The sequence below is a fragment of the Mus caroli genome, unplaced genomic scaffold (genome assembly GCF_978045245.1).
Source record: "Mus caroli unplaced genomic scaffold, Mus_caroli_1 scaffold_13, whole genome shotgun sequence".
NCBI lineage: Eukaryota > Metazoa > Chordata > Mammalia > Rodentia > Muridae > Mus > Mus caroli.
Genome location: NW_028227268.1, coordinates 70,087,525 through 70,099,547, shown reverse-complemented (window position 1 = coordinate 70,099,547; position 12,023 = coordinate 70,087,525). Strand labels below are relative to the sequence as shown.

At 48.7% G+C, this 12,023-nt stretch overlaps 1 protein-coding gene across 1 annotated transcript in view; it reads left to right on the top strand.

The window, feature by feature from the left end:
* The window catches only part of Fstl4 (follistatin like 4), a 438,866-nt gene that overhangs the window by 242,425 nt on the left and 184,418 nt on the right, over nucleotides 1-12,023 (top strand). The window contains exon 4 of the mRNA XM_021176957.3: nucleotides 4,177-4,422. Within this exon, the coding sequence (XP_021032616.1) occupies nucleotides 4,177-4,422 (246 nt within the window). The remainder of the gene's footprint in view (nucleotides 1-4,176; nucleotides 4,423-12,023) is intronic.

Here is a 12,023-nt window from a genome sequence, read left to right as displayed (position 1 = left end):
AACCTGCTTGGGTGACCGCCTCACTACTATGGTAGCACTCACACAATTGTGACTGTCATGGTTGATCTTCTCTGTCACCTTGACTGGGTTTAGAATCCCTTCTGTAAGGATGTTTCCAGAAAGGTTTAGGTAAGGAGGAAAGACCTACACTGAATACAATATTGTGCTACGAGGAAGCCACACTCACTGTTTACGGTGCGATCCTGGAACTCACCCACCTTGAACAGCCTCTGGTGGGGCTCAGGCTAGTACTGAGTCACACCTCATACAGCCAAGCTCAGAGCTTCTGGCCACCAGGTCTGTAACACTGATCTAGAGTCCTCTCTGAATGACAGCAGAGGGTCTTCAGCACCAACTAGTACAATAGATTTGTGGCTCCACCACCATCCCTTAATGTTATCAGTTCCCACGTCTACCCATGTTCGGTAAATTTAATTAGTGTTGAAAAGCAGCTTATTTGGCAAGATGATCAGTTTTTAACCTGGGTAAATGACTTCCTTTATGACTATAAATTAGGCATGTGCGATCTTTTTCATGCATCACGGTTGTCCTCATAAACACTGGAGGCAGTTGCTGGGAGTCTCACTCCGTTACCTTTCCCATTACTGTTTTATCATCGTCCCGGTAGGAGTGGGGAAGTCATTCTGCTTTAATGACAGGAAAGATGTGGTGATGAGGGGCTGGTTTAATGAGGAAAACCTCATGGTCAGCGTCTCCATCCATGCCTGTGTCCGCCCCCACCCCCCACCATGGAGGCCTACTGTCCACAGCCTTGGTGAGGGACATGCTTGGGGCTTTAAAGCTCCTTTTGTCTTAATTGCGAATAATTAGGAATCAAATATTTGCCATAGTTGATTTCCGCAGCAGAGAGAGAAGGTGAGCAGTCTCGTTGTCGACCATGGCCACCGGCTGGCACAGGTGTTTTCTTAACCGTGACCACCTCAGAGTGCAGTTTACAGAAAGCCACCTGCAAGCTAGTCAGTGGGAGCATTCTACATGGAGAAATGAATAGTGGTGATTAATACAACCTGGCCTTTCAGAGAAGAAGGCCAGGTGGAGGAGGCGGCCTCTGAAGTTCTGTCTGCCTCTCTAGGGGTCTCCTGACTGAAGAAGGAACCTCCAGGAATATGTGTCTCTCTGTGTCCCAGCCATGCTTCAGACCCTTTCACCCCCTTCCTGACCCACTTGAGAGAGGCAGGCAAAGATGGACTCCCAAACGATCACTACATGGAACCCCCCGTCACCCTCCCCGTGTGCCAGCCTCTGACCTGGCATTAGAACATCGGCATTAAGTTGTCCTTAAAATTGTTGTGTTCCTAAAAACCTGAGTGTTCTGTGGCCACAGAAGAACAGTGGTCCATCCAGCCCCTGTGGAGCCCCCTAAAGCTGGAGCCAGGGCACCGGATCTAGGGAAGGAGCTCAGGCTGACTCTAAGAAGGACTCTCCAGGGTAAATCAGACCTGATAGGCACCGGGAGAGAACAGAGGGGTCACAGCCGGAGAAGCCGCAGCACAGCTGAGTCTGAGAAGCCAGAGACTTGAGCTGTTTCTTTTCTAAATGAGCCTGCTTTCAGCTCTGTTTTGCTGGCACGGAGAAGTTTAGAGAAACCGTATCTGGTGGTAAGGCTTCACTTCCTTGCCCTATCTTGGGAAAGAAACAAAAGCTGATTGTTTCAGCACTGTGTTAGTTTCTTCTCATAGCTGCCAGCACTTTCCAGAGTGGCCCATTTCCCAACAACCCAGGAGAATGCTGCTAATCAAACACACTTGGTAGCAAAGCAACCAGAAGCCCTAGGCACCGAGATTGGGGGATATGGGATGGGCTTGGAGGAGGTTGAGGGGGCGGGGGAGGGGGGTCCAGCCCAGAGCTCCTCTGCTAAGAGCCTGCTCTCTGCACCCTTCCCTCCCCAGAACTCCTCAACCTCCACAGAAAAGCTGCTGGGGTAGGAGGGTGGCTTTGGAGTGGAGGGAGCCTTTGCAGTGATGTGGGGACAGTCAGCCAAGTGGATAAAGGAGATTTTCACACCCCGCTCTGGTTTTGCCCTTTTATGCTGCGGAGATATGTTGACCTTCGAGTTTATTATGATGCAAGAAAAAAAGTCGATATTTCTTAACTTGCCAAGGTTAGGGGAATTTAAATGAGTTATTGAATTAAGTAGTTAATCTTCCCATAACTGATTTTCCCCCTTTCATATCTATGTTGATGAAAAGCAGACTTAACCCAAAACAGGAAAAGAAGGATTCTTGTTTTTCCCTTAAACACGTTTGTCCTAGGGAGAAGAACATGGGCCTGAAGGCTCAATGTTGACAGCCAGACCCATTTTGTCTTGCATAGCATATGGAAGACGGTTGGTTGGTTGGTTGGTTGGTTGGTCGGTCAGTCTTACCTGCTTTAACTTAGTATGTAACCAAGGCTAGCCTTGGACTTCCCATCCTCTTGCATCGACCTCCCAGATGTTGAGGTTACAGTGTGTACTGCCATAACAAGCATGGACGACAATTGCATTACAACATATCACAAACATTCCCGTAGCTGCAAATGCTGCATCCACGTTGTAATTATTTGAACTTTTAGTTCTTAAAAAAAAAAAAAAAAATCCCAGCATGCCATATGTTGTCATTAATGGCACCAGGCATCCCATAGTTCCCTGGACTCCTCTCCTCCAGTAGAATATTAGTTTTATGCTCTGGGTGGACTTCTCTCTTACCAGTGATATAAACCACCCGCCAGCCACCTGCCTCTGGGTCTAAGCTCTGAGCACCTCTGTCCAAAGTTCCTTGTGAGTGTATGTAAGATACAGGGGACATACTCAAGCAATATGACAACTGCCAGTTCCAGGGTCTCAGGCTTCTATCTACAGATAGAGATCATGATATAGAGGACTGGTCAGGGGTGGAAGGAGGATGGCCCTGTTGATGGTCTCCCCACCCCCTCCTTACTACACATCCCCTTAGACTATGCAGGAACTTCCCAGAGTAGACATAGCACTCCTTAATTCTTCTGTTTAGCTCTCTCAATTTCCTGCAACTATACTATTGTCTGACATTGGACTGAAAAGTACTTCTTAGGCTCCCATAGCTCCTTCCTGACCTGGCTGTCTTAATTACTTTTAAACTGCTGTGTAAGGCACCATGGCCAAAGAGACCCATTGAAAAGTTTGTGGGGGACTTACAGTTCAGAGGGTGAGTCCATGACCATCATGGTGGAAAACAGCAGGCAGGCAGGCAGGTATGGCACTGGAGCAGTAGCTGAGCTCACATCTGATCCACAAACTCAAGGCAAAGCCACACCCCCAATCCTTCCCAAACAGTTCCACCACTTGCAGACTAAGCATTGAAATGCATGAGCCTATGGGGGCTGCCCTCATTTAAGCCACCACACTGGCCTGATTTATATCATGGCTTTGTCACTTCCATCTTCAACCAGAATGAGCAGGTCAGAGAGAGGCAGAGTTGCATCTTCTTGATCCTTGGAACCTGTCAGAGGACCTAGTGCACAGCTGGCTGCAAGTCATCACTTAAAGAAAATGATGGGTGTGGTGGCCCATACATGCAGTGCCAGCCCTTGGCAGATGGAAACAGGAAGATCAAGAATTTGTCGCAAGTCTGATTTGTATGAGATACTGTCTCAAAAGAAAGAAAAACGAAAGGGAATAAGAGGAAAAAGGAAGAAAGTGAAGACAGAGGAAGGGATGGGAGAAGAAACCAGTTTTATGATACTTTTGATGCAGTTCTAGTGTGTGAGGTGGTCTCAAGGCATCGGGACAGTCCTCTGGTCTTAGGCACCTCTTAGTGAGCACAGGACTAGGAGCTTTCATTTATCCCATTGAGAGCAAGGGGAAGTGAGCCCATGAAAGCACAAGTGTTCCCCAAGGGCCCTCCTACAGGTTCAGGGATGCACTGGTCCGATGCTGGGTCTGAGATGTTCAGAGTGACTCTCATCAAAATAGTAGCTCTGCATAGCAAGACAGCCCTTTTGATTCCTATAACTACTTCTTGGAGGAACGGGGACTCCATGTACCCAGAGGCCCCACACTCCACCTTGGGTCACCTCAGCCTCACAAGAAATTAAGGCCTGTGTGCTTCTACTGTTCCTGACCTAAAAGAGCAACATAGACTGTTGGTACCTCTGTCCTCCAGCCCTGAGCTAACCCTCTGTGTCTCTGTGCCTCTACAGGTCTTCCCAGCCCTGGGCTGTCAGCCTCCTGTGGGAAGAGACTCTGCAGCCACGGGAGCAGGTGCTTGCTCAATAGGACGACAGGGCAGCCCTCGTGCCAGTGTCTGGAGGTGTGCAGGCCCCGCTACATGCCTGTGTGCGGCTCCGACGGGAGGCTCTACGGGAACCACTGTGAGCTTCGCCGTGCAGCCTGCCTGCTGGGCAAGCGAATTGTCAGTGTACACAGCAAGGACTGCTTCCTCAAAGGTAGGAAGAGGGCCCCTTGCCTGTGCTTCAGAGTTCTGAGATGAGTCTTCTGATACTCTTGTGACCAGTGACAACGGTGCTGGGTGCACAGGTCTTGGGTAGAGAGGCAGTAAAGAGAAGAGTTGGTACATTAACCCAAGAGCAGCAGGGACCTTTCAGTGATATACATTAAGTCTGAGTCCTACTCCAGAGATTTCTACCCTAGCCCACCCTTAGAACAGAATCTAGGGAGGCCAAACCAAACCCTTAACAGATACAGGCACTATTGGGCACCGGGTAATAAGGTACAACCCAAGTCTCCACACAGCGTGTGTCCTTGCAAAGTGTGGCAACAGAGACCATATGCATCCCTCGGAAAAGAGTTCCATGAGTCAGGAAGTTACACTGTGCATTTAAAATGACCAGATGATGCTAAGCAGAGTGGTCCCCAGCTAATGGGAGAGCATCCCTCGCTTTGCCTTTTCAAAGAAGCTCTGAACAAAGTCAGCGAAGACAGTAGAACACACCTATGGAGGCAGAGACCAAAGGACTCACTATGCATGGGGGTTAGGTGGGAAGAAAGGGGCTAGACCGTAAGAGCTACAGGGAGGGGTTCTGTTTTATGTATTAATGTTTTCTCAGCACCCAGCACAGTACAGCACAAAGATGCTCAGAGGCTCACAGATGCGCGTGGATATAAAGGCTAGAGGCTAGGGGCTATTCCCTATGTGAATGTGCCCTCAATGAGGAGTATGTGCCGTGCCCTGTAGAGATGCTTATGAGCATGAGTAAAACAGCCGTGAATGCCTTAAGTTTCCTGTGCTATAGAAACAGGACATGGCAGCTGGCCAGACCAAGCTGAGCTAGAGGATGCTGGAGGTGAAAGGGCTGCCTCGGATCCAGCCATGTCTGGGATCTGCTTTGGATATAGTAAGGAAGGGAGGAGAGAGATGTGTGTGTTTGAAGTGCTGGCCACCGAGGGCTTCTGAGCTGCTCTGTAGTGACAAGCTGGGCCTTACAGGCTCCCTGTGACGTGCACATGTGCCATAGAGTGCAAGACTGGGTTGGAATTGTCATCCCAATCTAAGTGGAAACACCCAGGTATATGAGCCTCCACCCCCTCTGCTGTGAGCCGCCAGCGCCCTGGTGACAAAGAGGCTGTTCTGGATTAGCCATGGTGGCGTGGGCTCTGGGAAGGTGCACTTGAGCCTGTGACATTTTCATCACCGTGGTCATGACGCTAATGTTAAGGTGCTTCAAAATCATGAGGTGCATTATGCAAATGAGACAACAAGGAGCTGAGGACGGATGCCTGGAAGTGCTGCCCAGCTCGTGCCCGCCGCTTCCCCTGCAACCGAGCGCACTAAAACACTTGACCAGTTGCTCCAGCTTTATTGGCCGTGTTGAATTTTATAGACTGATGTTCCATTCTCTGGTTTCCAATATCCCCCAAATTGCATCTTTCTGAAGGTTTTTTATTTCCTCATCGGAGTGTGCAGAGCCTCCCCTGACATCGGTTATTCAAACAGCATTTCTCATTTCACACGAGGGGAAGAACAACGGCCACAAACCCTGCCGCAGTGAGGGATGACGAGGGCAGTCTCGAGCTGGGCTCCGTGTTGATTGAATTTATGCACTGAATCTTCCTAATGCAGTGTATCACCAGTTCTGTGAACCTCCCCCCTCTTCCTACCCCCAATGCAGAGCTGTTCCCCTCCAGATCCCCTGACAGTGAGCAATGTCGCCACAAGTCCCAAAATACCAGGTTACATCTGGGCTCTGGTATGTCTCAGCTGTGTGGCCCTGGGTGCCTCTCTGTATGTCTCTGTCCTCTCCTTCAGCTGTAACATGGGCTTGGTGGCCACCACTGCTTGTTCTGGCTGTGAAAATAAGGGAGATACACAGAGATCATGAGGCATGACTCCTGGCCCACTCTACTGATATAAACTGTCATTGCTTCTTCTCAGCTAATATGGCCACAGGCTTAGAGCACAGAGATGCCCAACCAGAAGGGAACACAGAGGTAGGAACAGAGGCTTTGCCTAGGGGCCTCCTGGGGACCTCTCAGAGCCCAGATTGCTTAGTGGCAAATAGAGATGGCTATAGGAGATTGTGTGTACCAAGCCCTGATGCTTTCACACAGTGTCTACCCAGAACCAGGACTTCTTCTCTACCCCTGATCCATACATCTGCACTTCTTGGAAATCCTTTTAACACCTATGGCTAGGAGTGAGCCTGGCATGGCAGGCAGGAGGGCACAGTCTCCTAGGATTCCTCTAGAGTTCTCAGCTCTGGGTCATGACCTCTTAGGGCGGAGGTCAAATGACCATTTCACAGGGGTCACCTACGACCATTGGAAAATACAGATATTTATATTGCAGTTCATAACAGTAGCAAAATTTATAGTTATGATGTAGCATCAAAAATAATTTTATGATTGAGGTCACGACAATCTGAGGAACTGTATTAAAGGGCCACAGCAAGAAGAAGCTTAAGAATCACTGCTCTAGGATGTATCCTGGAGGGACTCAGACACTGATTAATAGGGACTCATGGGGGTAGATGGCACATCAGCCCTAAGCAAGGAACTCCCCCCAGAGTCTTGGCTCCAATAGGAAGCTGATGGCAGAGGCTGGTTAGGACTGAGGAGGTGGGAGCTGAGGAGAGAGGGGTGAAGGACCACATTGTCTGCTGCCCCTACCTCACCATGGCAGCAGTCTGTTTAATACCAGCTTGAGATCCACGGGTGACAATTAGTCATTCATTACAAATTTCCACAAAGCTATTAACATGGGAAACTTGAAAACACGTTTGCCCATGAAAACACAGTTTCTAGAGAACCCATGAAAGAACACTTCACCCTGTAGGAGTTTATCTGGCCCAGAAGCCACCAATACATGGTCTCTCATATGGGGCCAGAGTGTGTGGATCAAGAGGAAGAGCTGTGACAGATTACACTGGACCACGGCACTGTGTCTAGAGCCCCTGCGGGGAAGGCTTCTGCCCAGCGCAGACTGGGGACACACAGCCCTCGCTACACGATAAGAGAGAAGAGTCAGAATTCTAAGCCCCCTGCTCATAAGAAAACTTCTGCTATCAATCAGTCTTGGTTGCTATGGTGACAGAATTCTTTGTGACTGCTAAATAAAATACAGTATCATTTAGGAGTCATTGGCCTCCTGTATGAAAAATCAGACTAAATCCAAACTCTGGCTGGCTTCTACTCAAGTTTGCAGCTCTAACCCCAGCCTCCTGGGCCAGAAGCCGAGCATCTCCTGTTCAAAGTTAGGAGCACAGAGAAATCTGGGAAAGACTTTTTTGGGGGATGAGTTTTTTCTGCAACTCCAAATACCACCAAGGTCATACAGCCAGACGCTGGATGGGACTCGCTGCCCGGCTTCAGACAGAGCTTGTGTTTGAAGGCATCTTGTCACAGTGTGTTCTTCTGTGCACAGTAGCTTCCGCTTTAAAAGGTTCTTTTTCTGACTTGGTTTTGAAGTCACGCTCCCTCTCCTACAAACTTGCTCTCTGTGCAATCCCTCAACAAACTAGGGTTGGGTTCTACGGCTGATATGATGGCATATTTGGGCGGGTTTCCAAACATACCATGAAATCATGGAAGCAAAGCGGGTGGCTAGAGCCTGCCTGTCCTCAGCCTCCTCGGCCTGCAGAGCATCTGCAGATGTCCTTTAGATTGCCCAGGATCTGCATGCTTCCAGGCTAGGGACAGCCAAGAAAATAATCTACATTTGCATTTTTTAAAAAATGAGTAGACCACACATTCACTGGGCTTTTCGATCCTTCAAATATTAATGTTTTAGAAGTGTGTGTGTGTGTGTGTGTGTGTGTGTGTGTATGTGTGTATGTGTGTCTGTGGGCTAGAGGCCAAATGATGGTTTCAGATCTATGGAACTAGAATTATAGGCACTTGTGATCCTCCAGGCATGGACACTGAAAACTGAATGTCCATCTTCTACAAGAGCAGCAAGTGCGCTTCACTGCTGAGCCATCTCCCTAGCACCCTAGCTTTCTGTTTTTCCTTGAGTGTTGGTGGACAGTCGTGGGAACTCAACTCCTTGTCTGCGTGTTAGGAAAGTAAATCTTGCTGCCAGAGAACCTTCTTTCTCGCTCGCGCTCTCTCTCTCCCTTTCTTCTCATCTCACTGTTGTTCTCATTATATCATTGTTGTTGTTGTTGCTGCTGAGCTACTTGCATCTTGGTGCCTTCAGAACTTAGCTTAGGCTCCACACCTTCCCAGGGCCATCTCTATACCTTTATAAATTTCATCTGCCTTCCCAAGGGAAGTTACTCTTATCACAAGAGACTTTAGTCAGCAGGACGGACGCGTGAGATCTTGCTGCAGAGCTGTGGGAGAATGGGGCATGGTGTAACTCTACCAGAGGAGCAGCTTCCGTAGCTTGAAAGTCCTCTAACAAGGAAAGACTGAGGCCCAAGGAAGTAAAGGGAGGCCCAGGCTTTCAGGGCCAAATGTGTTGCTATGCCTCCCAGAGTAGGCCACTGAGGCTGGCCTCATCTGTAAAGTGGGTATAATAGCAGATGTACCTTCATGCCATGGGTTGTTGTGAGAATGAAAGGAGTGGAATCGAGGGCCTCTGGATGGTGGTGATGTTATTGCAGACAGCAAGACACTCTCAAGGAGCAAGGCTAACAGGCTGTAAAGTCCATTCCCAATTACATGGCCATGAGTCTTGAGCATCAGCTTGGCTTCATTGAGAGATGCCAGGGGAATTGGTAAAGTGCTCCTCTCAGTATGTCTGTGAAGGCATTCTACTGATTGTATCAGGAGCTAGACACAGCGCTGCAAGCTCGTCACCCAGCACTGAGGTGATGAGGGCAGGCTAAGGCAGAAATGTCACAAATTCAAGGTGAACCTGAGCCACGTGGTGGGGTAGGGAGAGAGAGAGAGACAGAGACAGAGACAGAGAGACAGACAGAGAGAGACAGAGAGAGGCAGAGAGAGGCAGAGACAGACAGAGACTAGAATGGAATTGTGGGGGTTTAGGGGTTCTGACATTAATGCCTTCATCTATGAAACAGTAGCATTTTTTGAGGTGTAACAGAAGGAGAAGAGCCAGGTCATGGGGTGTATCCTCCAGAACTTGCTTTTTCCTATAGTCTCGTTCTCAGCTTTCCAGCAAACATGAGGTAAAGAACCTTCCACACCACACTCCCCCACTACCACAGCATCCTAATGCATAAGTAATGCGTAAGTATGACTATGGCCTGAATCCCCTAGAGACATGAGCCAAAGTCAACCGTTTGTCCTTTTCAGTTGTCCTCTCAAGCTCTCACGGTCACAGCTGTACAAGGATGCAAAGGCTACACCAGATACGGCCCGAAGGAAAGGGGTGGTAGCTCTTCCTTCAAGCCAGAGGAGACAAGATGGGTCCTACCTGTTTCTTTAGGAAGTGACTGGAGTTGGATCTCCTCCAAATGGCTCCTTCTGTGAAGAGCGCTGAGTCTCCCAGGTTCCCTAGCTGGTTAGCAAGAAGCAAGAAACCCTGCTAGCCAGCAAGAAAGCAATTCCCTGAGTGCACAGAAGGGTTTAGAGACGTGTTGGTAGAAGCCAAGAAGGCCTTCAATTGTCAGAAGATGTGAAGGAGTGAGAAGCTCCATAAGTGTGCTTGGCAGAGGAGGCCCTAGGAGGAGGGTCTTGAAAAGACAGAGGGAATGCCAGGTAGAAACCATGAGGAAGGTTTCGAGGGGCACAGAAAGGATCAAATGTCTAAAATTTGGATCCCACAGGGAAAGTGGAGTTCAGAAAAGGGCCAAACAGAGCAGGGTGAACTCAAAATGATGCTGTACTAGGGAGAGGAGGTGACCATTGGAACAAAGGTCAGCTCCAGTCCCTAGCATCCATTCAATCTTAGCCTATAGCCTCTCTCACCAGACACCAAGACCTCCAGGATATGTAGGAATCGGTGAGCAATCTTTAATGTGGGGGACTCCTCCCACTCCGTAGATCTGACCAGCATCAATGTATACAATTAGAGACTGGCTGAACTGAAAATTTACCCACACCCCAGCACAAACACACACCCCACTGCAGTCTCCCCAGGGCGCATTTTTTTCCACTTGTAGAATCTGCTCCAGAGTAGAAAAAGAGGAAAATGACTTCAAACAAACGTGTATGTTCTTTGACTATTTCCCCTTGGGTTTCAGCAAGCAATGTCTTGGTCTGAGTCCCCTGAAAATGCGCAAGAACACTATCAGTTCAGCACGTGTGGCGTGCCCCACAGAACAGCTGCATCCTGAAAGAATTAATTACAACCCAGTAATTAAAAATTGCTAATAAGTTATTGAGCTGAGAAAGTCTCGCACTGCATTGATTTCATGCACAGAAACAAGCTTCGGTCTCTGAACCTCCCACCTCCGCCATTGTTCCCCCCGCTGTCTTCAGCACCTCTTCTGCTTGTTTCTACACCCCACCCCTGCTTCTCTCTAACTTCCTCGGTGTGTCGGCCATTGGCAGGCTCACTTTCTAATCCTAGAGTCAAAGGAAAAGATTTTGCTGCAGAATCCCTCAGAATCCTTTCACGTAAGCTTTCTCCATCCCCATCTACCTCAGCCATTGAATTATGTAAGCTCACCTACACAGGGCCATGGGGATGACTCAGTGTTGAAGGGCTCTTGTGGCACAACCATGGGGACCTGAGTTCAGGTTCCAGCACCAACATAACAGGCTGGGGATGCTATCAAGGTCCCCTGGAACCCCAGAGCTGTCGGGGCCTGATGATCACTGGCTCTTGTTGATGATCAGCCTACTCAATAGACTTGCCCTAAAGAAGTAAGGTAGAGAGAAATGGAGGGGGGCAGTTACCCAACACTCTCCAATGGCCTCTGTACTTGTGTTCACACATATAGCAGAGGCGGGGTAGATAGATGATTGGTGGATATGACATGATACATGATGTGATTTGATATGGTATGATATGCTATGGTATGATATGGTATGGTATGGTGTAGCACATGACATGATATGATATGGGATGGTATAATATGGTATGGTGTGGTGTCATTGATATGATGTGATATATGATTCCTGCAGGACCAGGGCTTTCCTGTGTGAACTTCAAGCTGGCTAGCATGCTGGGAGAAGTTCTATAAAGCACCAGACCCCCTCCATGAAAAGTTCTTATTCGTGCCTAGCCCCCTTTCATGCTGAAGGTCCTGACAAATGTAGGTGTCTGCTTTATTTTTCTCCGCCTACCTGGTTGGAGATATTCTACTAATTTTTTGGCTGAATCCACACATTAGTGAGTGTGCAACATACAGTCCCTTGGAGTGACGGAACAGGAGCCCCTTAAAAGGCCTCAGCAAAGACTACACAGATCCGTGAGGAGGAGCCTGCTAGAAGGCTGTGCAGGTTCTCTGGGACAGGAGGATGTTATTATGCCTTGGGTCTGGAAGGCCCCAAATAGGCTCATGGTTTACAGCTTTGTGCCCCAGTTGCTTTGAGGACAAAGGCTTAAGGAGGAATTGTTAAAAGGTGGGACTCAGCTAGAGGTGGGTCACTAGGGACAGAGCTGGAAGAGTATACCCAGCCCCTGGATCCTGTCCTCCTCTTGATTCCTCTTCTGCCATAATGTGATCAACCCCCA